At 46.6% G+C, this 24,868-nt stretch overlaps 1 protein-coding gene across 1 annotated transcript in view; it reads left to right on the top strand.

Annotated features, from left to right (window-relative positions):
* The window catches only part of mon2 (MON2 homolog, regulator of endosome-to-Golgi trafficking), a 126,112-nt gene that overhangs the window by 60,789 nt on the left and 40,455 nt on the right, over positions 1 to 24,868 (top strand). The window contains exons 12-20 of the mRNA XM_079501727.1: positions 3,674 to 3,864; positions 7,673 to 7,754; positions 13,013 to 13,194; positions 18,662 to 18,774; positions 18,977 to 19,081; positions 19,747 to 19,827; positions 21,184 to 21,257; positions 21,536 to 21,626; positions 22,111 to 22,212. Coding sequence (XP_079357853.1) covers positions 3,674 to 3,864; positions 7,673 to 7,754; positions 13,013 to 13,194; positions 18,662 to 18,774; positions 18,977 to 19,081; positions 19,747 to 19,827; positions 21,184 to 21,257; positions 21,536 to 21,626; positions 22,111 to 22,212 — 1,021 coding nt within the window. The remainder of the gene's footprint in view (positions 1 to 3,673; positions 3,865 to 7,672; positions 7,755 to 13,012; positions 13,195 to 18,661; positions 18,775 to 18,976; positions 19,082 to 19,746; positions 19,828 to 21,183; positions 21,258 to 21,535; positions 21,627 to 22,110; positions 22,213 to 24,868) is intronic.

Raw genomic sequence — 24,868 nt, 5'->3', positions numbered from 1 at the left:
TGTTAAAAGGATAGCGACTGAACCGGAGTGATAGCCTCTAAAATTTGGTGTCCAAAATGCAGAAGTGCAAAGTAAACGGGCGCCCCCTCAATGTTAAAGCCCAGCTGCGCGGTGTGTTTCCTCGTCATAACTCCACGGGTCTGCCTGCAGTACCTCCTCTCACCACTAGGGCCGAGTGCCTCAACATTGGAGAGTAGGCATGTAACGATATATCGTATATCGATATATATATATATCGATATTAATCCCGACGATATGCATCGATTTATTGAAATAAAATAAAAAAGTCATATTCCATCATATTGAAGTACTTTTGGAGAGAAATTAGTCACTTTCAGTAGTAGAGCACTGTAGAGGGGAGCTGTGTGTGTCTGTGCCCAGGTGATGGTCGTTGAGGCTCATCAAGGAAGGCAATTATGTTTCTGCACTGTCAAAAGTAATGCTACTTCTTTTGCAATGTAGTTAAATAAAAAAATTGAAAAAAGCTCGAGGGGGCGGGAGATATATAAAATTTAAAAAAACTGATTTTTTTCTGGAAAATATTTTCTGTTTAAAATATCGTGAAGAATCGTATCGTGAACCTCATATCGTGATACGAATCGTATCGTGAGTTGAGTTGAATCGTTACATACATACCTATTGGAGAGCCTCAGTGGCGTGCACAGACATTTAGAGGGACAGGTGCTCAAGTTAAAAAAGGGCACCTTGTGCAGCGCGTGGAACCGGCCGGTTGCCTTAATCCATTTTGGGCGGGAACCCCTTTTGGTGTTAGCATTATGTTATGCTTTAGCTATTGAAAAAATAGCAGATCTACAAGCTCATAGCACGCCACCGAGTGGCGCGCTACGAGCTTGTAGGTCTGCTATTTTTTTTTTTCTTTTTTTTTTTTCAAAAGGGCACATTGCCAAAAGGGCAGGGGGTGCTCTAGCACCCCCTAGTGTCTATCTGTGCACGCCACTGGAGAGCCTCACTGGGGGGCTTGTTTCCACCCGACAGAGACCATTTTAACAGGGCCCTAAAAGACAGGAAATTGCAGTGATAGCCAGAGGGCAGCCTCGCTCGGAGGGCTTTTAACCCATTTAGATCTCAGGACGATTCTACAAAATGTCTTCTAGATTCTAGACAGTTTTCTGAAATACCTCATGTTTCTGTGTCAGTGGTGGTGCTCAATATTTCATGTCAAGGACCCCCACAAATTATATGTAATTGGCCGCCGACCCCCATCTGAAAATATGTTGTTCCAGGGACCCCCCCAGAAGAAAAGATTTTGAGTTAAAAACGTTCGCTCTGAAAGAATATATATTCAAAGATTTGCGCCACATTTTCACGATTTTTCAATAGTTAAAGTATAACATAATGCTTAGGTGAAACACCAAAAGGGGTTCCCGTACAAAATGGGTTAAAATGAATAAATTGGTCTTTCCTCTGAAGGTAATGTGATCTGCTTGTAGAAGACTTTTGATGTTTTACAAGGGAAGCCCTTTAATGCGTATTCAATTAAGGCTGAGAGACGATACGGCGTGTGGTTTAGAGAGGGATCGCCGTGCGCGTGCCTGTGTGTGTGTGTGTGTGTGTGTGTGTGTGTGTGTGTGTGTGTGTGTGTGTGTGTGTGTGTGTGTGTGTGTGTGTGTGTGTGTGTGTGTGTGTGTGTGTGTGTGTGTGTGTGTGTGTGTGTGTGCGTGCGCGACAGAGTTGAGACAGAGTTTTTTACTCGACTAGACTTGGCTGTAAACAAAAGCAGATGGAAGTCAGGTGTACTGTACGTGCACAGGAGTTGAAACACGCACGCCACACACACACACACACACACACACACACACACCCCTTGAAGGAGGGATTGTGAGATGCAGTTCAGACGCACAACATTTGCACAAAATGCCTTTTCAGCTCTGGGAAGCACTATCTGGAACCATCTACCCACTGACCTGCTGTACCAACTGTACTGTGTCCAACATTCACATCTTTTAAGGTTAATTTAAAATAAAAAACGGGTGGGTAGGACAAACAAACCTGTGAACATTTTTAAAGTGGGTTTAACCCATTCTGGACGGGAACCCGTTTTGGTGTTTTAACTAAGCATTATGTTATACTTTAGCTATTGAAAAATAGCAGGTCTGCTATTTTTGAAAAATCGTGAAAATGTTGCACAAATCTTTGAATATAATATTCTTTCAGAAGACAAAAAGTCTTCTGAAAGAATTTATTTCGACGTCAGGCCTAAATGGATTAATAGGTTAAACATTAATACTTTCAGCGCCATTGCCGTCGATTAAAGTCAATTGAAGCCTAATTTTGATACTGACGCTTAACGCCATTGCCGACGGCCTTCGGCAATTGCGCTTTTATGGCGCGTTCGATTGCTCGAGCCATAATGCTACTCACGTTAGCCGGTTAGCTAGCTGTGTTGTTAGCACAGCACTGGATCGCCCATCTTAGATCGTCGTCGCCATAATAATCCATTCTATCCATTTCTTTCAATCACCTGTATCTCCTATTCCTTGTCCCAGATGGCATTTTGGTCAAAACAGCGTTTCTTTGACGGCACAGATATGACGATCTGGAGCTCTGCAGAGCTCCGGTCTGGCTTCAGATGGTAAACAAGGCCTGTCCGCTCTGTGTAGCTTCCAAGGTTATGACTACTGCTCATGGACCGGAAATGGCGGCTTTTCAAAATAAGAGCTAAAATTTTAAAAAATGCTTGGCGTGAATTAGATCCTAATTTTTCAATAAATGATAGCGGCCTAAGTGTTAAGCATATTTTTCTGTTATTATTATTTTTTACTTCTCCTTTGTACCATTTGTACTCGGGTGTGATGTGTGATAGGAATGTGATGGGTGATAGGAAAGTACCGTTTGTACTGTGATGTGTGATAGGAAAGTACCGTTTGTACTGTGATGTGTGATAGGAAAGTATCAGCAGGAATTCAAGGGAAGCTGTATAAGACCGTGGTGAGAGCAGCTATGTTGTGTGGTTTAGACTGAGACAGTCACACTGAGGAAAAGACAGGAAGCAGAGCTGGAGGTAGCAGAGACTAAAATGTCGAGGTTATTCTCTCTGGGAGTAACAAGGATGGACGGTATCAGGAACATAGTACATCAGAGGGACAGCAGCGCATGTCAAGGTGTTTTGGAGATAAAGCCAGAGAGGCCAGACTGAGATGGTTCGGAGAGGGATAGTGAGTATGTTATCGGTAGAAGGATGTTGAGGTTGGAACTGCCACGCAGGAGGCCTATAGAGGAAGACCAAAGAGAAGATTTATGGACGTAGTGAAAGAGGACAATGGAGTTAGTTGGTGTGAGAGAAGAGGAGGCAGAGGACAGGGTGAGATGGAGGCAGATGATTGGCTGTGGCGACAGAGGACAGGGTGAGATGGAGGCAGATGATTCGCTGTGGCGACAGAGGACAGGGTGAGATGGAGGCAGATGATTTGCCGTGGCGACAGAGGACAGGGTGAGATGGAGGCAGATGATTGGCGGTGGCGACAGAGGACAGGGTGAGATGGAGGCAGATGATTCGCTGTGGCGACCTCTGAAAGGGAAAAGCAAACATTGAACTAAAAACAAACATTAAACCTGTATATAGGAGAGGCTAGCGCCCCTCACAAATAAAATATTTGTCCTCCTCCCTCCCTCCCCCCTCCCTCCCTCCCCTCCTCCCCCCTCCCCTGTGCAGCCTGGAGATGCTGGACAAGGTGGAGCCTCCGTCCATCCCCGAGGGCTACGCCATGTCCGTGGCCTTCTCGGCCCTGCTGGACCTGGTGAGAGGCATCACCGCCATGATGGAGCGGGAGCTGGCCCGGGAGGAGGCCGAGGCGCACGACTTCAGGGAGGCGCACCCCCAGGAGGAGTGGCAGCCCCCGCCTGGTGAGGGGGGGAGGGGTGACGAGGAGTGGTGGGTCAGGAGTGGCAGCCCCCCAACCTAATGATATACGTTGCCATAGCACCCGTTTTAACTGTCAGCCGGTGTCCCACATGGAGATCTGTGTATGTGCCTGTGTGCCTGTAGACTGCAAACTGAAAAGTGTACTTGGCAATCAATTCGGCCCACTGGCAGAGCCTGATTGGTTGAGCCTCAATTGGCTGAGGCAGACAGAGGCTGGAAATTGCACAGGTGAAAGGCCAGGTGAAAGGCCAGTGGGCCTCATTAGGCCCACTGGCAGAGCCTGGCCCAGGTGAAAGGCCAGTTGGCCTCATTAGGCCCACTGGCAGAGCCTGGCCCAGGTGAAAGGCCAGTTGGCCTCATTAGGCCCACTGGCAGAGCCTGGCCCAGGTGAAAGGCCAGTTGGCCTCATTAGGCCCACTGGCAGAGCCTGGCCCAGGTGAAAGGCCAGTGGGCCTCATTAGGCCCACTGGCAGAGCCTGGCCCAGGTGAAAGGAGTTGGCCTCATTAGGCCCACTGGCAGAGCCTGGCCCAGGTGAAAGGAGTTGGCCTCATTAGGCCCACTGGCAGAGCCTGGCCCAGGTGAAAGGAGTTGGCCTCATTAGGCCCACTGGCAGAGCCTGGCCCAGGTGAAAGGCCAGTTGGCCTCATTAGGCCCACTGGCAGAGCCTGGCCCAGGTGAAAGGCCAGTGGGCCTCATTAGGCCCACTGGCAGAGCCTGGCCCAGGTGAAAGGCCAGTGGGCCTCATTAGGCCCACTGGCAGAGCCTGGCCCAGGTGAAAGGAGTTGGCCTCATTAGGCCCACTGGCAGAGCCTGGCCCAGGTGAAAGGAGTTGGCCTCATTAGGCCCACTGGCAGAGCCTGGCCCAGGTGAAAGGAGTTGGCCTCATTAGGCCCACTGGCAGAGCCTGGCCCAGGTGAAAGGAGTTGGCCTCATTAGGCCCACTGGCAGAGCCTGGCCCAGGTGAAAGGCCAGTGGGCCTCATTAGGCCCACTGGCAGAGCCTGGCCCAGGTGAAAGGCCAGTGGGCCTCATTAGGCCCACTGGCAGAGCCTGGCCCAGGTGAAAGGCCAGTGGGCCTCATTAGGCCCACTGGCAGAGCCTGGCCCAGGTGAAAGGCCAGTGGGCCTCATTAGGCCCACTGGCAGAGCCTGGCCCAGGTGAAAGCAGTTGGCCTCATTAGGCCCACTGGCAGAGCCTGGCCCAGGTGAAAGGAGTTGGCCTCATTAGGCCCACTGGCAGAGCCTGGCCCAGGTGAAAGGCCAGTGGGCCTCATTAGGCCCACTGGCAGAGCCTGGCCCAGGTGAAAGGCCAGTGGGCCTCATTAGGCCCACTGGCAGAGCCTGGCCCAGGTGAAAGGAGTTGGCCTCATTAGGCCCACTGGCAGAGCCTGGCCCAGGTGAAAGGAGTTGGCCTCATTAGGCCCACTGGCAGAGCCCGGCCCAGGTGAAAGGCCAGTGGGCCTCATTAGGCCCACTGGCAGAGCCTGGCCCAGGTGAAAGGAGTTGGCCTCATTAGGCCCACTGGCAGAGCCTGGCCCAGGTGAAAGGAGTTGGCCTCATTAGGCCCACTGGCAGAGCCTGGCCCAGGTGAAAGGAGTTGGCCTCATTAGGCCCACTGGCAGAGCCTGGCCCAGGTGAAAGGAGTTGGCCTCATTAGGCCCACTGGCAGAGCCCGGCCCAGGTGAAAGGCCAGTGGGCCTCATTAGGCCCACTGGCAGAGCCTGGCCCAGGTGAAAGGAGTTGGCCTCATTAGGCCCACTGGCAGAGCCTGGCCCAGGTGAAAGGAGTTGGCCTCATTAGGCCCACTGGCAGAGCCTGGCCCAGGTGAAAGGCCAGTGGGCCTCATTAGGCCCACTGGCAGAGCCTGTCCCAGGTGAAAGGCCAGTGGGCCTCATTAGGCCCACTGGCAGAGCCTGGCCCAGGTGAAAGGAGTTGGCCTCATTAGGCCCACTGGCAGAGCCTGGCCCAGGTGAAAGGCCAGTGGGCCTCATTAGGTCCACTGGCAGAGCCTGGCCCAGGTGAAAGGAGTTGGCCTCATTAGGCCCACTGGCAGAGCCTGGCCCAGGTGAAAGGCCAGTGGGCCTCATTAGGCCCACTGGCAGAGCCTGGCCCAGGTGAAAGGCCAGTGGGCCTCATTAGGCCCACTGGCAGAGCCTGGCCCAGGTGAAAGGAGTTGGCCTCATTAGGCCCACTGGCAGAGCCTGGCCCAGGTGAAAGGAGTTGGCCTCATTAGGCCCACTGGCAGAGCCTGGCCCAGGTGAAAGGCCAGTGGGCCTCATTAGGCCCACTGGCAGAGCCTGGCCCAGGTGAAAGGAGTTGGCCTCATTAGGCCCACTGGCAGAGCCTGGCCCAGGTGAAAGGAGTTGGCCTCATTAGGCCCACTGGCAGAGCCTGGCCCAGGTGAAAGGAGTTGGCCTCATTAGGCCCACTGGCAGAGCCTGGCCCAGGTGAAAGGCCAGTGGGCCTCATTAGGCCCACTGGCAGAGCCTGGCCCAGGTGAAAGGAGTTGGCCTCATTAGGCCCACTGGCAGAGCCTGGCCCAGGTGAAAGGAGTTGGCCTCATTAGGCCCACTGGCAGAGCCTGGCCCAGGTGAAAGGCCAGTGGGCCTCATTAGGCCCACTGGCAGAGCCTGGCCCAGGTGAAAGGCCAGTGGGCCTCATTAGGCCCACTGGCAGAGCCTGGCCCAGGTGAAAGGAGTTGGCCTCATTAGGCCCACTGGCAGAGCCTGGCCCAGGTGAAAGGCCAGTGGGCCTCATTAGGTCCACTGGCAGAGCCTGGCCCAGGTGAAAGGCCAGTGGGCCTCATTAGGCCCACTGGCAGAGCCTGGCCCAGGTGAAAGGCCAGTGGGCCTCATTAGGCCCACTGGCAGAGCCTGGCACAGGTGAAAGGCCAGTGGGCCTCATTAGGCCCACTGGCAGAGCCTAACCTTTTTGTGGTGGTTCTGGAGAACCGTGGGTTCCGACCGACTCGATACCTGGCACTGCACTCCCTGCAGGGGTGTGGAACGTGTGTGTGGAATGTGAAGTCGGGTGGGTCAAACGGTTCTCGTGTTATGTGCATTTACAACCGTACACTTACGCACGCACACACCTACGCAGAGACATGGCGCATTTAGAGTAGGATAGTAGGGGGTAGGACATTAAGCAACTAGTCGACTAGTTTACTAGTCGACTAGTAAATCCACTTGTCGACCTTGTTGGTACTAGTTGACTAGTTGATAAGAAGAAAGTTTTTTTTTTTTTTTTTTAGTTTTTTTTACATAATAGGTAGTTAAACAACTAGTTGACTAGTCGACTAGTAAACTAGGCAACTAGTCAACTAGTAAAAATTACTAGAAGTGAATGCCCTAGTAGGGGGCGGGGCAGTCCTTTGTAACTATGCTTACCACATGAGGTTGGGTCACCAAATCATTAGCAGCTCAAATGCCATGTACAGTACAATGGAATGTCACTCTGAAAAGAAGCACTCTTCTGACCCCTGGTGGCCACTACCACTATTACACCCCTTGTATGTTTGACACCTTCAGAAGCATTCTGCATTTAAATGGCTAGAGCACTTTGGTAGAGGTTTGTTTGGCTTTTGTTAGTTACCATGGTGTAACTCTAAAGCCGGACGATAAATAAAAAATAGTGAATAAGGTGTGTGTGTGTGTGTGTGTGTGTGTGTGTGTGTGTGTGTGTGTGTGTGTGTGTGTGTGTGTGTGTGTGTGTGTGTGTGTGTGTGTGTGTGTGTGTGTGTGTGTGTGTGTGTGTGTGTGTGTGTGTGTGTGCGCGTGTGTGTGTGTTTCAGGAGGTCATGTGGTCTGGGAGGAGATGGTCAGTGCGTGTTGGTGTGGTCTGCTTGCTGCACTGTCCCTACTGCTGGATGCCAGGTTGGTACACATATATTAAGCCATTTAGACCTGAGGCCAGATTCTACAAAATGTCTTCTAAATCCTGACAGTTTTCCGAAAAACCTCATGTTTCTATGTCAGTTGTGCTCAAACATTTTCATGTCAAGGACCCCCAAAAATATATGTAATTGGCCGCCGACCCCCATCTGAAAATATGTTGTTCCAGGGACCCCCCAGAAGCAAAGATTTGCGTTAAAAACGTTCGCTCTGAAAGAATATATATTCAAAGATTTACGCCACACATGTAGATCTGCTATTTTGTAATAGCTAAAGTATAACATAATGCTTAAAACACCAAAAGGGGTCCCCGCCCAAAATGGGTTTTAAACGACATTAAACTCACGTTGCCACTCAATTTTGCCATTCACTTTATGCATGTGCATACCCTCTATACGTGATTGCGCACAGGTCTCAGAGCTTTTACTAAAATTAATCTGTAATGTGAAATTTTTGATGCAATTACCGATCAATAATCAATCCCTATTTTGGGGATGCACAAAGGTTGGTGACAGGTGTGTAAGGAATGAATGAATGTCTTAACGGCCAAAGGTTGGTGACAGGTGTGTAAGGAATGAATGAATGTCTTAACGACCAAAGGTTGGTGACAGGTGTGTAAGGAATGAATGAATGTCTTAACGGCCAAAGGTTGGTGACAGGTGTGTAAGGAATGAATGAATGTCTTAACGACCAAAGGTTGGTGACAGGTGTGTAAGGAATGAATGAATGTCTTAACGGCCAAAGGTTGGTGACAGGTGTGTAAGGAATGAATGAATGTCTTAACGACCAAAGGTTGGTGACAGGTGTGTAAGGAATGAATGAATGTCTTAACGGCCAAAGGTTGGTGACAGGTGTGTAAGGAATGAATGAATGTCTTAACGGCCAAAGGTTGGTGACACACCCCCCCCCCCCCCCCCCCCGGGTGCGGCGCTATACGTCACATAATTTGGAGCGACGCCCACCCGGAAGGGTTGACTCCTCCCACTTCTAGCCCAGAGCGGCCAATGCGTTCGTTCCACCAGGCTTTCAATTTTTGTATTTTTATATATTCCGACGAAAATGAAAGCCTCATGGGTATTGATCGAGGCTAAATAAAGAGCAAACATGTTTCGCAAGTTCCAGACAGTGTGCAGCAAGCAGCACCCCCATGTCTTTGATTTCCCCCCTCCCTAAAATAAATAAATACATGCAAAAAATAAATCAAATGGTGAAAATAGCAACAAACAACAAAAATGCAGTTCTACAAGCACGTAAAGCACGTTTGCCTCTGGCAAAAATAGTTTTAGGCCAAATGTTTGCCTCTCATGCCATGCCCAGAAGAGGAAGGTTACGGCTCCTGTGGTTTAACCTATTTTGGCATTATGTTATACTTTAGCTATTGAAAAATAGCAAGCTCATAGCGCGGCACCGAGTGCCGCGCTACGAGCTTGTAGGTCTGCTATTTTTGAAAAATCGTGAAAATGTAGTGCAAAGCTTTGAATATATATTCTTTCAAATAAAGAGATTATCCTCTTTGTGGAATAGGATCAAGTGTAGGGTCCTAAACTAAATCTTGTATGTCTTGTGTACACACTTCCATTGGGAGGGAGGAAAATGTATAAAAGGCTTTTTTGGGGGGAGGGAATTCATAAAAGCGTTGTGCAGATCAATGCCTTTCAGTTCATTCTCATCAGTGTGTGTGTGTGTGTGTGTGTGTGTGTGTGTGTGTGTGTGTGTGTGTGTGTGTGTGTGTGTGTGTGTGTGTGTGTGTGTGTGTGTGTGTGTGTGTGTGTGTGTGTGTGTGTGTGTGTGTGTGTGTGTGTGTGTGTGTGTGTGTGTGTGTGTGTGTGTGTGTGTGTGTGTGTGTGTGTGCCCCCTCTGTCTTTTTGACTCGTTTCCAACAGAACTGTGTACCCTGGGACTCGAGTACTTCATAAAGTATTTCTCTTCTACAAAGGAGATCAGACTTTAGCTTTAGAATGGGAACTTGCTGTGTGCGTGTCTGCCTCTAAGCCCACAGGGCTGTTGGGATTTGGGTTTTCGTTTCACTGCTGCTAAGACGCACGCACACACACACACACACACAAAAAAAAAACCCGACATCCCAGAGCCTTCGGTTCCTCATTTTACATAATTGTCACTGTCAGGTGGAAACCTCATAGGTCCACAACGGTTTGCTTGCAGATCTACAAGCTCGTGGATCTGCCACTTTTGATGCCTTTTGTGTGACGCTGTAGTTATATGATCAAGTAGTGCGTTGACCCATTTAGGCCTGACGTCGAAATAAAAAAAAAAGTCTTCTGAAAGAATATATATTCAAAGATTTGTGCCGCATTTTCACGATTAAAAAAAAAAATAGCAGACCTACAAGCTCGTAGCGCGCCACTCGGTGGCGCGCTATGAGCTTGTAGATCTGCTATTTTTCAATAGCTAAAGTATAACATAATGCTTAGTTAAAACAGGGGTTCTCAACGTTTTTGGCCGGGGACCCCCGGAAATGCTTTGGCAATGTCTCGGGACCCCCGCCCCGCCCCCTCCCGACCCCCAATATAAATTGACTGCTACAATAACCTTAAACCATTTTGGGCGGGAACCCCTTTTGGTGTTTTAAGCATTGTTATAATTTAGCTATTGAAAAATAGCAGATTGTAGCTTGTAGGTCTGCTATTTTTGAAAAATCGTGAAAATAAAAATTTAAAAAAAATCTTTTTTTTTTTTTTGAAAATAATTTGGGGGCCCCCTAAAATAATTTGGCGACCCCCCGAGGGGTCGCGACCCACGGGTTGAGAACCCCTGAGTTAAAACACCAAAAGGGGTTCCCGCCAAAAATGGGTTTAAATTATGAAGAAAACAACTCTGTTAGGATGTGGAGATTTCTGCCCGAACAGAGACGATATTAAAAGCATTCACGGTTCAGGTTAATTTATTAGTTTGTCCCCCAGGGGCGATTTGTTGTTACAGCAAAGCATCATAACAGGCAGACAACATGAATCACGTAAAATACAGTAAAGACACATCATGGTGTACACATAAAAACAATAACACAGGAAGTCAGTTCAAGTTATCAGTGTAGCATTGGAATTCATCATCACTTGCAAGAACAGTTGTATATTAAAAATCACACCTGTGTGAACTGAGTGGTCAGACTGATCAGCTGTGGTCTGACGTAATGAAATCACACCCGTGTGAACTGAGTGGTGTAAGGTCTTATATAGACTGATCAGCTGTGGTCTGACGTAATGTCTGACGTAATGAAATCACACCCGTGTGAACTGAGTGGTGCCAGGTCTTATATAGACTGATCAGCTGTGGTCTGACGTAATGTCTGACGTAATGAAATCACACCCGTGTGAACTGGGTGACCGTAGCAACCATGCTCATTTTTTGGTACGAACAGACAGACAGACAAACAGACAGACACGTAAACTAACAAAGCCAGTTGTAGGAGTGGTTTACACCACTCAAAAAATACAAGAAGCGACAAGAAGTTACCTCCTCCTCATATCAGCATTTAAGGCCTGGATAGATACAGGCACAAAGGACAATTATTTATTTCTAATTTCGAGGACCCCTAGTGTCAATTAGGCCACAAACCCCCATTTGATTTCTTTTTCATTTTCTCTCTCTCTCTCTCTCTCTCTGTCTCTGTCTCTGTCTCTGTCTCTGTCTCTCTCTCTGTCTCTGTCTCTGTCTCTGTCTCTGTCTCTGTCTCTCTCTCTCTCTCTCTCTCTCTGTCTCTCTCTCTCTCTCTCTCTCTCTCTCTCTCTCTCTCTCTCTCTCTCTCTCTCAGGGACATTTTTCAGCATCTACTGAAATTTAACTCAGAGTGTGAAACCAATGGAACCAAATGGACCCACGGTTCCATTTGTACACACCTTAACATAATCGCCTGCATCGCAATTATATGGGAGAATCACAATTATTCGTCATAATCGTTTCCATTCATCTGTATAAAGGAATCCGTAGAACATTATTGCAATTAGCTTTGTTCACAAAGCCCAAATGTCAAAAACAGAAATGTAATTTAGAATTACATGTTCCAATGCCAAAAATGCAATTCAATCGTTAATCACTATTTGTATGACAATTAAGCGTCCAGTAAAAATGTATGATGATGTCCGCCTAGTCTCGCATAGCCAAGACAACTATTCCACAATCTCTGAATGCTATATAGAGTCTGGAACTACACCTCCTGAATGCTACATAGAGTCTGGAACTACACCTCCTGAATGCTATATAGAGTCTGGAACTACACCTCCTGAATGCTATATAGAGTCTGGAACTACACCTCCTGAATGTTATATAGAGTCTGGAACTACACCTCCTGAATGCTATATAGAGTCTGGAACTACACCTCCTGAATGCTACATAAAGTCTGGAACTACACCTCCTGAATGCTACATAGAGTCATGCTATATAAAGTCTGGAACTACACCTCCTGAATGCTATATAGAGTCTGGAACTACACCTCCTGAATGCTATATAGAGTCTGGAACTACACCCCCTGAATGTTATAGAGTCTGGAACTACACCTCCTGAATGCTATATAGAGTCTGGAACTACACCTCCTGAATGCTATATAGAGTCTGGAACTACACCCCCTGAATGCTATATAGAGTCTGGAACTACACCCCCTGAATGCTATATAGTCTGGAACTACACCTCCTGAATGCTATATAGAGTCTGGAACTACACCTCCTGAATGCTATATAGAGTCTGGAACTACACCCCCTGAATGCTATATATAGTCTGGAACTACACCTCCTGAATGCTATATAGAGTCTGGAACTACACCTCCTGAATGCTATATAGAGTCTGGAACTACACCTCCTGAATGCTATATAGAGTCTGGAACTACACCTCCTGAATGCTATATAGAGTCTGGAACTACACCTCCTGAATGCTACATAGAGTCTGGAACTACACCTCCCGATATCCAAGCAAGGAAGCTGCCATTTCGGTTCACAAAATATATGTTTATTTTTCTTTACATTTAATTTTTTTATTTCCATTTCTGCCAAGCAGCAAGCTATGTACCGTACTGTGTGCTTCGATGATTGTGATTTATATTCTGATAAATGTGCGCGACTGTAAAGACGAAACGGAAGTGGGGACGAGGCTTAACTTCCGCTTTTATCGCTTGCTCATAATCAATCAGAGCTTCCGTTCTCCAGAGTGTGTGATTCTGAGAGGCAACAGTCTGGCAACACGAGACTAATGAACGCCCTCCTCTTCCTTCCATGGTGTCCTTCCTTCCTCAGCACGGACGAGACGGCCACGGAGAACATCCTGAAGGCGGAGCTGAGCGTGGCGTCGCTGTGCGGTCGCCTGGGCCTGGTGACGCCGCGGGACGCCTTCATCACGGCCATCTGCAAGGCCTCGCTGCCCCCCCACTACACCCTGACCGTGCTCAGCAGCAACTCGGCCAACCTCAACAACAAAGGTACTGCTGGTTGGGGTGCAACATAAAGCCATATAAAACTATTCCACAATCTCTGAATGCTAGTATATATTATAGTCTGGAACTAACCTCGCCTCACCAGGCTTTCCACCTCTGTTCCAAAAGTGCCGTGTGAACCGGTCTGGAGCGGATGATATCGCTACGTCATGTTGTAGTATTGTTTTGTAGTCATCAGGCAGGAACAGCAACTTTTCTTAAGAAAAATTGGTTTGAGGGAAAAGGAAGTCAGCAAAGGAAGATTGCTGACTACAAAGCAATACTACAACATGACGTGAGATGGAATGGTGCCCAGGCTAGTCTGGAACTACACCTTCCGAAATCCGAGCAAGGAAGCTGCCATTTCGGTTCACGAAAATGCATTTTATATCTTTACTTTTCACTTTCACTTCCGCTTGCTCATGATTCGAACTTCCGTTCTCCAGACTGAATGACGGAAGCATTTGAAAATTGCGAGAGGCAACACAGAGACTAGGTGCAACGTAAATTGACTTGAATAAAATCATAGATTTTCTTCGGGAGGAGGGAGGTTACCATTTTCAAAAATAGCAAAAAAATTACTTGTCTACAAGCTCACTATTCACTATTTTGTACGACACATTTGTACGAGGTAGAAGTATTGAATAGGGCATTAAATAGCGAATGAAATGGACTGTTGCATTCCTACTCTGGAAGAGAGACCCATGGATTTCACACCACCCATCATCACCTTGCAGCCACTTGGGTATATGGAGCAGCTGGGCACTAGGGGGTGCTAACGGGCCATGCAGACTCTTAGTCCAGTGGTTTTCAACTTTTTTTTTGAGTGGGTGCAACCACTCCAAGGAACAGCAATGTCCCTATGTCCACGTACCTGTCCCTATGTTTAGAGTACCAGTAGGGGCAAAAGTGGCGCTGTTGTGCTAGAAACATAGAGAGAGAGATAGTGTTGCCTGCTAATTACAGGGAGGGGGAGAGTGAGAGGTGTCTGCTAAATGCTAATGCCCCCACACAGTAACTCTGTCATTTCTCGACCGTTTCGGACGTGGGGTGGCTCGCCGGAACCGGTGGCGGCACCTTAGGCGCGTTCCTGTGGGTCTGGAAGTTCCGGGGACCCACCGGAGACGCCCACCCGGAGTTGCACCACTCAGTTCACCACGGGTGTGATTTTTATATCAAGGACCATTACTTATTCAGCATTTGAGCCACAGACCACCATTTGATGAAATGTAGCCTTGCAGACCCAAAATTAAAGAATATGTCTTCATTTCCATGCTGTATTGAGAGGAGACATAACAGGCAAACGTTGATCAAATTAACCATTCTTCTACATTCTCAAATTGTGTAGACTTCTTGTAAATTACCTTAAGTAATGCAGATGTTTAACAATAATTTAACCCTTGTGTAAAATTAAACCAAATAAGGGTCCATTTGGTTTGGTTTCCATTTGGTTAAAGATCCATAAGGGATCAGTTGGATTACCAACTATCCATCATTTAGCTGGGGACCACTGTCTTAACCCATTTTGGGCGGGAACCCCCTTTGGTGTTAGCATTATGCTTTAGCTAACCGAGCGTGCCACCGAGTGGCGCGCTACGAGCTTGTAGGTCTGCTATTTTTTTTTTAAATCGAAGAACGACTGACATAGAAACATAGCTTTTTCAGAAAACTGTCAGGATGTAGAACGCACGCACACACACACAAAGGCTGTACCCTAGCGCAGCGCCCTCTCTTTATCAATCTCTCTCGTCTCTCCCAACACACACACACAGACGCGCACGCACACACACACACACACACACACACACACACACACACGAAACCATGTCTAAAAGCTTTACTTTTCAGGAAATGGAAAGATTGTTAATACTTTTAATTGGTTCAATATATACAAAATCCACGGACAGACAAAACCACTTTCACTTAAAAAAACAAAACAAAATGGAAAAAATGTATTTTTTTGTGTTTTTATCATCACATCGCGACACGTCGTGAGCTTGTGGATCGACCGTGTTTGCTATTTGTTGTGATACTGTAGTATGATGAAGTAGGACACTGAGGGCTCCATTTTCGTCACCGCTAAACCCCTTATCCCTAAACTTCTTTGCCTTTTTTTTTTACTATTTTGCAAAACATTTTTGAATAGTTAAAATGGTCAGTCTACAAGCTCACAACGTGTCAATGTAGATTGGCTAGTTGAACTATTCAAAAATGTTTTTTCAAAATAGTAAAACAAGGCAAAGAAGTTTAGGGATTTTGCGGTGACGAAAATGGAGCCCTGATTTCCCCCCCCAAAAAATAAATATGGAGATATGAGGTTTTCTGCTAGACAGCCAGAAGAATCTGATCTATGATATTATGATGAGAGAGAGAGGCAGGACTCTGTGTGAACCCGATGCTCTGCTCTTAGCCACTAAATCCTCTCCGCTGTTACACTGTGTGCCTTCTAATTAGTTCTAATTAGGAGCACGGGGCAGCGTTTTGGCTGCATGGGGAATGCATGCGTACGCTCACATAAATCTACTGATATGCACACACTTTCTGCCTCCCTCCCACACACACACACACACACACACACACAGACACACACACACACACACACACACACACACAGACACACACACACACACACACACACACACACACACACACACACACACACACTCTCTCTCTCTGTATACTATACTTGTGAGAACATTAACATCTTAGGGCGGCGATTATTATGAAGGACATTCTTTTTATCTTTAAAGAGTTTAAGTCTTAAAAAGACAAAGAGTAGCTGCACACACTGATAGCCAAAGAGCCGATTATTTATTACTCTGCATCCTAATAAATAATCGGCTCTTTGGCTATCAGTGTGTGCAGCCACTCTTTTTGTCTTTTTAAGACTTAAACTCTTTAGATGTTTCTGCCGTGAGCTGGCACCACTACTAAGACTGGTGTGCGTTTAGCATCCTTCTGCACATTCTTTACCTTTTTTTTTTTTTAACCATAAGCTTAAAGCTGGAAAAAAAATACCTGATTTACAAGTCGCCAACATGCCGCACTGCGACGCGTCGAAGGCTTTGTGGGTTGGCAATGTTTTGGTTGCACGACCAGGAAAATGGTCCTCACAATGTCTACGTCTCACATTCTACGATACTTGCGGGGACATTAAGGTCATCCCAAGTGCAGTGATAAACAGGCAGACGGATATACACACAGCTGCCGTCAAGCGAAACGCACAGGCAGGCGTTGCTCTATTTGCACACTGGGCGGCTGGGAGAGATACGGTCTGCAAATTGGTTTCAGCTTGCGAAGGATGTTTGCCTCTCAGAGTTAATTAAGCCTGCCCTCCAGCCTCCACACAGAAATACACTTTGGCACAATGGGTCGCCGCGTTTCCAAAGTTGCTGTCACCTACAGCCTACAGCAGGGGTAGCCACACTGTCACCTATAGCCTACAGCAGGGGTAGCCACACTGTCACCTATAGCCTACAGCAGGGGTAGCCACACTGTCACCTATAGCCTACAGCAGGGGTAGCCACACTGTCACCTATAGCCTACAGCAGGGGTAGCCACACTGTCACCTATAGCCTACAGCAGGGGTAGCCACACTGTCACCTATAGCCTACAGCAGGGGTAGCCACACTGTCACCTATAGCCTACAGCAGGGGGGTAGCCACACTGTCACCTATAGCCTACAGCAGGGGGGGTAGCCACACTGTCACCTATAGCCTACAGCAGGGGTTCTCAACGTTTTTGGCCGGGGACCCCCGAAAATGCTTTGGCAACGTCTCGGGACCCCCGCCCCGCCCCCTCCCGACCCCCAATATAAATTGACTGCTACAATAACCTTAAACCATTTTGGGCGGGAACCCCTTTTGGTGTTTTAAGCATTGTTATAATTTAGCTATTTAAAAATAGCAGATCTACAAGCTCATAGCGCGCCACCGAGTGGCGCGCTACGAGCTTGTAGGTCTGCTATTTTTGAAAAGTCGTGAAAAAAAAGAAAAATAAAAAAAAAATATATATATATATATATTTTTTGAAAATAATTTGGGGACCCCCTAAAATAATTTGGCGACCCCCCGAGGGGTCGCGACCCACGGGTTGAGAACCCCTGGCCTACAGCAGGGGTAGCCACACTGTCACCTATAGCCTACAGCAGGGGTAGCCACACTGTCACCTATAGCCTACAGCAGGGGTAGCCACACTGTCACCTATAGCCTACAGCAGGGGTAGCCACACTGTCACCTATAGCCTACAGCAGGGGTAGCCACACTGTCACCTATAGCCTACAGCAGGGGTAGCCACACTGTCACCTATAGCCTACAGCAGGGGTAGCCACACTGTCACCTATAGCCTACAGCAGCCACACTGTCACCTATAGCCTACAGCAGGGGTAGCCACACTGTCACCTATAGCCTACAGCAGCCACACTGTCACATATAGCCTACAGCAGCCACACTGTCACCTATAGCCTACAGCAGGGGTAGCCACACTGTCACCTATAGCCTACAGCAGGGGTAGCCACACTGTCACCAATTCAGTATTCGAGTCCGATGTCATTTTGTAGTGCTACATACGTTACGTCCGGATCCAAGTGGCACCAGCTCCCGTCCGCATCTCATTGTAAATAGAATATGTAAACCTGTGAATCTTTTTACAATTACGTTATTTTTCAGAAAGGAAGACATTGAGGATTAAAATGGGTCTTAATGCTTCCAACTCGAGTAGAATTATTAATGTTTGTACAAGTGTCCATGAAAAAAAAAAATATGACTATTATTATCATTATTATTGAAGGTGGTAACAGTCCATTTGCTCAGTACAATATTTCGGGGGCATATTTAGAATGTGTGCAGGCTTGAGTATGTTGAATCTAGTTTGCATTAATGAGGATTTAGTTGACACAATGAAATAAAATGGCGATAGTATCCAGTGTGGGGCAGACGGCCTGTCACAGCCAGATTTGGGAGAGCAGCGCAGCTTTGTTGTTGCGAGGAAAGCGGTAAAATGAGACTTTCGTGGTTGTTTTCGTCTCAGATTTAGTCCGAAGTGAGCGTCACAGTGTAACTCTATGGGGACTCAAAAGCGAGGACCCGGAAGTATCTCTGAAGGGGGCGCTCACGTCACGGCTGAAATACTGAATAGCCTACACTTTTTTTTTTACTTGAGAGCTCTTTCAAAATGACCAGCTCAAAGATCAGTTCTACCCCCAAAACAATTAATATCCCATTGCTGAAAATAGTTTAAAAATGTATCTGAGGGGGCAATGGAATTGGTAGTTGTTTTTAATAACTTTGAATGATACATCCCTTTTTGATGTATTTTTTTTATACTGCCCTTTTTAGTAGTACCTAACTGTAACTGTACACGCTTTCCCCATTTATTCATTTAAATTGCTTTTATGTTTTTACACTCTTTAGCAACGTAAACGTATGTTTTCTCATGAATGCCAATTCATGAAGCTCCATTGCCTTCTCCACAGCCTTCTCCATCCAGGGCCAGAGTGTGCAGATGATCAGTCCCTCCAGTGAGTCTCACCAACAGGTAGTGGCCGTGGGACAGCCCCTCTCTGCCCAGCCCCAGGGCACCGTGGTGGTGGGTACACGCACGTACACACAAACGTGCACGCACGCACGCACGCACGCACGCACGCACGCACGCACGCACGCACAAACAAATCCACTCTGGACCGGATCAGAGTCTTACCTACGTGTCTGTCTGTCTGTCTGTCTGTCTGTCTGTCTTGTCTGTCTTGTCTGTCTTGTCTGTCTGTCTGTCCGTCCGTCCGTCCGTCCAGCTCACGGCCAAGAACATCCAGTGTATGAGAACGCTGTTAAACTTGGCCCACTGCCACGGAGCTGTGTTGGGAACCTCCTGGCAATTGGTACTGGCCACGCTACAGGTACTACTGACGCACACACACACACACACACACACACACACACACACACACACACACACACACACACGCATTTTAACCATTTATTTATGTCCACACAAAGGAGATGCATACAAGGACACATAGTAAAAGGTGCAGTAGAGTTACATTTACAGAAGCATGGCATGTGTTTTCATGCTACAACAGGCATGTCACCCAGTACTCTATCTAGGGGTATAAGTAGCAGCGGCTCCGCCATATGTGGCGGCTGACAATTATAGCAGAGACACTACAATACTTTGCCAACCTCTTTGCCTCCTTTTTAGGCATCCCAAGTTGTTGGAACACACACACACACACACACACACACACACACACAAAATTGCACGAGGCGGATATGACAAATAACAGTCAGTATACAAAGAAATGACTGACGCTGACTGGTTCTAATTATCTAAATAGATAATATGGCCATCATGGCTATCATTTTATAACATTTGTTTTTAAGTGGAAATTACCGATCTACAAGCTCACAATGCTCACAATTTCTTTTTTAACGTATAACATTTTTTCGGCACGATTTGGGCGATTATGCAAACAATTGTGGTCCATATAAGTGTAATCAGGTGATTGTGTGATAGTTGTACCGGGTTCAGGTGTCACTCTTTTCCCTGTGGGTTTGTTTTCAGCACCTGGTGTGGATTCTAGGGCTGAAGCCGGGGTCCGGGGGAGCCCTGAAGCCTGGCAGAGCAGTGGAGGGTCCCAGCACGGTGAGAGCTTTGAACCCCCCTTGTTAGGCCATTAACACCCATTTTGACCTGAGATCAGATTCTAAAAATGTCTTCTACATCCTGACAGTTTTCTGAAAAAGCTATGTTTCTATGTCAGACAGTGGTTCTTCGATTTTTCAAAAATAGCAGACCTACAAGCTCGTAGCGCGCCACTCGGTGGCACGCTACGAGCTTGTAGATCTGCTATTTTTCAATAGCTAAAGCATAACATAATGCTAACACCAAAAGGGGTTCCCGCCCAAAATGGGTTAACACCCATTATACCACAGGCCGTTTCGAGGAAGCAATCTGATTGGTTGAAACAGCCTTCTAGCCGTGGATTAAACCAGCACCATTCACCACCTAATCAAAACAAAGAATTCAGCTGCTCTGTTTTCCCAGAGCGCTAGCAAACTCGGTGGCTAGGCTAGCTAGTTTCTTGGGACATTTGTGGTCGTAGTGACTACATCTGTCATTAAAAAAATATGTTTTTTCAGCGATTTTCTTAGTTTTAAGGGTAACTGTTGTATAATTGCAATATTACACTCGAGGGTGTGGTTTAACGTGATTATTGCCACTTCAGTGATGCTTGCGGAACTCGACTACATCTCGTTCCTGACCGCAGTGTAATATTGCTTAAATATATGCCAGCCACCAGAGGGCTCCATACAGAGCTAAGTGCCAGTAAAATGCAATAGAAGACTCTCTTTAGTCAGCTTCTTTGAGCTGCGTTGAACCGGGAAGTGGTTGTGTAATGAGTGATGCTATTTATAAAAAATAAAAATACTGAATAAAGAATGGGCCTTGATACGTAAAGGGTTTGAAAACCACTGCTCTAGAGAACCGCTGCTCTGTTACCCACTAAGTTGAAGTGCCCTTGAGCAAAAGACAATGAATGTGTTGCGTGAACGGTTGATTGATTGTTATCCAAAACACACTGTGAAGCGCTTCGGATAAAAGGCACTATAATTAATGTCAATTGTTTGGGTAAGAGTGCTGCCATGATTCACCTACCGTTTTGTCTAAAATCATGTGCTATTTTGGAGCACTCATAGTTCTGTACCGAAAGAAAGTCTTAACAAAGCCTGGGATGAAAGCTGTTTTGTTTCTGCAACACATTATAATTGTGTGGGTCCTTGACATGAAACAGTTTGAGCACATAATAATTAAACATAATTAAACAAAAGTCACAGCTGACGCTGTGTACTGCGTGTATTTTTTGTTTGTGTGAGCGTGTGTGTGTGTGAGCGTGCGTGCGTGTACCGAGTACTGACTGTGTGTGTGTGTGTGTGTGTGTGTGTGTGTGTGTGTGTGTGTGTGTGTGTGTGTGTGTACGCGTGCACGCGATACATACAGGTGTTGACCACGGCAGTGATGACCGACCTGCCCGTCATCTCCAACATCCTGTCCAGACTGTTTGAGAGCTCACAGTAAATACTAACACAATCACATCATACTCCATAATAATAATAACACAGCCATTGCAGTAAACAATGCAATGGTTTAATATCTGATCACTACAGCTGCACACATGACCATGCATACTCACCTGTGTGTGTGTGTGTGTGTGTGTGTGTGTGTGTGTGTGTGTGTGTGTGTGTGTGTGTGTGTGTGTGTGTGTGTGTGTGTGTGTGTGTGTGTGTGTGTGTGTGTGTGTGTGTGTGTGTGTGTGTGTGTGTGTGTGTGTGTGTGCCCGTGCGCGTTGTAGATATCTGGACGACGTTTCCTTGCACCACCTCATCAACGCTCTCTGCTCCCTCTCTCTGGAGGCCATGGAGATGGCTTATGGAAACAACAAGGTCAGTCACCATCCAGCGTTGTTTTTGGCAGCAAATTTCAATTAGTTTTAGTCTCATAGTCTCTTGAATAGTTTTCATTTGGTTTTAGTCACATTTTAGTCACCCGCAATGTCTTAGTGTTAGTCGACTAAATCTACACTTGATTTAGTCGACTAAAATGTATTTTGGCGAGCCTTGATGCAGTCGTAATGACTGATTTTACACTTGCTGAAAATAGCCGATCTACAAGCTCACAACGCGTCGCAGCGCTCATTAAAAAAAAAGTTCTGGCGATTCAGGTGAAACAAAATGAAAGTGTTGGGCTAAAATATTAATATTATTATAATAAAGGTCTAAAATATTCATTCCTGTGGTGCTTTTCGTATGGTTTCCCCATAATTCTGTCCAACTGTCCAACTTACCCCTTGATTTTTGTAAATAATTCAGGAAGATTAGTATGTCCACGTGTACCTTATTGACCTCCATGTTGTTGTCCTGGCTTTAGGAGCCGTCTCTGTTCGCCGTGGCCAAGCTGCTGGAGACTGGACTGGTCAACATGGACCGCATCGAGATCCTCTGGAGGCCTCTGACCGGTCACTTACTGGAGGTAACCTTTATTTACTACTACTGACCGCTCACTGACTGGAGGTAACCTCTATTACTACTACTGACCGCTCACTGACTGGAGGTAACCTCTATTACTACTACTGACCGGTCACTGACTGGAGGTAACCTCTATCAGCTCCTTTATTACTACTACTGACCGGTCACTGACTGGAGGTAACCTCTATCAGCTCCGGCTTTACTACTGGTCTAGTTGTTTTATTAGAATTACATTTGACTATTTTGGCTTTTAGCAGATATGTTCTTGTCCTTTATCAGCTCAAAACACACCAATGCAACTCCTTGCAACATGCAACTACCTGCAACCATTATCCCCAACGGCAGTTGCAAGGAGTTGCGTCGGTGTGACATGGACCTGACGTCGAAATAAAAAAAAAGTCTTCTGAAAGAATATATATTCAAAGATTTGTGCCGCATTTTCACGATTTTTCAAAAATAGCAGATCTACAAGCTCATAGCGCGCCACTCGGTGGCGCGCTATGAGCTTGTAGATCTGCTATTTTTCAATAGTTAAAACACCAAAAGGGGTTCCCGCCCAGAATGGGTTAAAACGGTTTGTTGCAAGGAGTGCGAGGTCAGATCGAGTCAATGGCAGCCAAATAGTAATTATACTAATCAAACTATTGTATGACAAATGGAGCAACATTGACCAAATATTAAAGGCAAACATTGTGAAAATAGCAGATCTACATGCTCACAACGCCTCGCATTGCGAGCGTGTAGATCGCCTACTTTCGCAATATGTATCTGTAGAACCGAGTCAAACTAAACGCAATGCCTCAAACTCCCTACAATTCCAAGTGTTTGTCAGGGTGGGGAGGACCCTTGTTCAAATATATGATCATTTTGGAGGGTCCCAAGTTCAAATAGGATCATGATTATTTTGGGCGGTCCCCAGTTCAAATGTGATTATTTCGGGCGGTCCTCAGTTAAAATATTATGAATATTTTGGGTAGTCCAATAATCATATTTGAATTTTGAACTGGTTCAAATTTTTTTGGGGGGTCCCCAGTTCAAATATGATTATTTTTTGGGGCGTCCCCAGTTCAAATATGATTATTGTTTGGGGCGTCCCCAGTTCAAATATGATTATTTTTTGGGGCGTCCCCAGTTCAAATATGATTTTTTTTGGGGGGTCCCCAGTTCAAATATGATAATTTTTTGGGGAGGTCCCCAGTTCAAATAAGAATATTTTTTGGGGGTGTCGTCCGACCTGAAAACTTGAACCACTCTATTGGCGTTTGTCGGATCCAAAGAAATCAATCAACAAACCCACTGATGCACCCTGCAGACTTTGGGCTGTACTTCAGGTGTAAGAAACAGAATGTCCACAGGTTGATTTCATTTTGGTTTGCATATATTTACCTCCAGTGCATTTACAAAACGGCAAAGAATGGTAGAATGAATGGCGTCTGCCCGTGTGAACGCACCATCAGTGTGTTGGGGGATGGATGGGTGGATCATGTCCTGAAGTTGGGAGGAGGGTTCCAGGGGCCTTGAATGACTCGGTAGGTGGAACGGGGACAGACGAGAGGGGGAATGAAAGGTCCTTGTTGTCGTGGTGGGCTGGGCTGGGCTGGGCTGGGTTGAAGTCAGCCACTATAGAATGAGGGGTGGGAAGGAGCTGGTAACAGTGTCCATATAGCGCTAAGAGAAAATCCCCCCCAAGTGGACCTGAGGGACGATAGCTGCACAATGGTAGGACAGGGTGGGCAGTATTATGCTGTCTTAAGTACCAGGTCTTATTACTTAACTTAAGACCTGGAGGCGTGATCAATGCCATTTGGCTATTCTAAGTGGCCAAACAGCATTGACCACGCCTCCAGGTCTTAAGTTAGGTCATAAGACCTGGTACTTAAGACACGCATAATGCTGCCCGGTGTGTGTAACTGAAGACAGAGAGAGTCGTCTATGTTGGGTGGAATCCTCACGTCCAAATTGTAGCACATCTACAAGCTCTCGCAACGAGCTTGCGGATCTGTTACTTTTTGTGTGACGCTGTAGTATTTATGATCAAGTAGGGCGTTATTTATCACAGTTGAACCCATTTAGACCTGAGGACGCACCTGTGTCACATTAGAGCTTTTAACCACTTTAACCAGTTTAAAAATTGTGAAAATGTGTGCAAATCGGAAGGTAACCGCAAGGTTGCCAGTTCGAATCCGGGCTCCCCCAGAGTTAGTGTCGAAGTGTCCTTGAGCAAGACTCAACTGAACCCCAAATTGCTCCTGATGTGCTGGTTGGTTGGTGCCTTGCATGGTTTCCGCCGCCATCGGTGTGTGAATGGGTGAATTGATGCACAACCTATGTAAAGCGCCTTGGATAAAGGCGCTATATAAATGCGCCATTTACCATTTACATGCTCGGAGGTTGTCAAACTTTTTATTATACTCTCAGAGTTACAGACCTGTCAGGGTTCATTTGGAACCTGCTCATGGGAACCCAGAGAGTCAGTCCCTAGGGACTGACACAGTCCCAGAGAGAGTCAGTCCCTAGGGAGAAGAACCACTGTTTTACATATTGTGTTAATTGCTTAGGAAACACAGCGCTAGCGTGGAGGACTCCTTTTCACGCCGTTTCACAGATTGGAACAGTGTGATTTATTTTTTTCTTTAATCCCCGTGCTCCATGCAGTCTCT

This window comes from Electrona antarctica (genome assembly GCF_951216825.1).
Source record: "Electrona antarctica genome assembly, chromosome: 5".
In the NCBI taxonomy this organism is placed as follows: Eukaryota; Metazoa; Chordata; class Actinopteri; order Myctophiformes; family Myctophidae; genus Electrona; species Electrona antarctica.
Note: the sequence above shows the minus strand (reverse complement) of the source record. Positions and strands in the feature narration are given on the sequence as shown.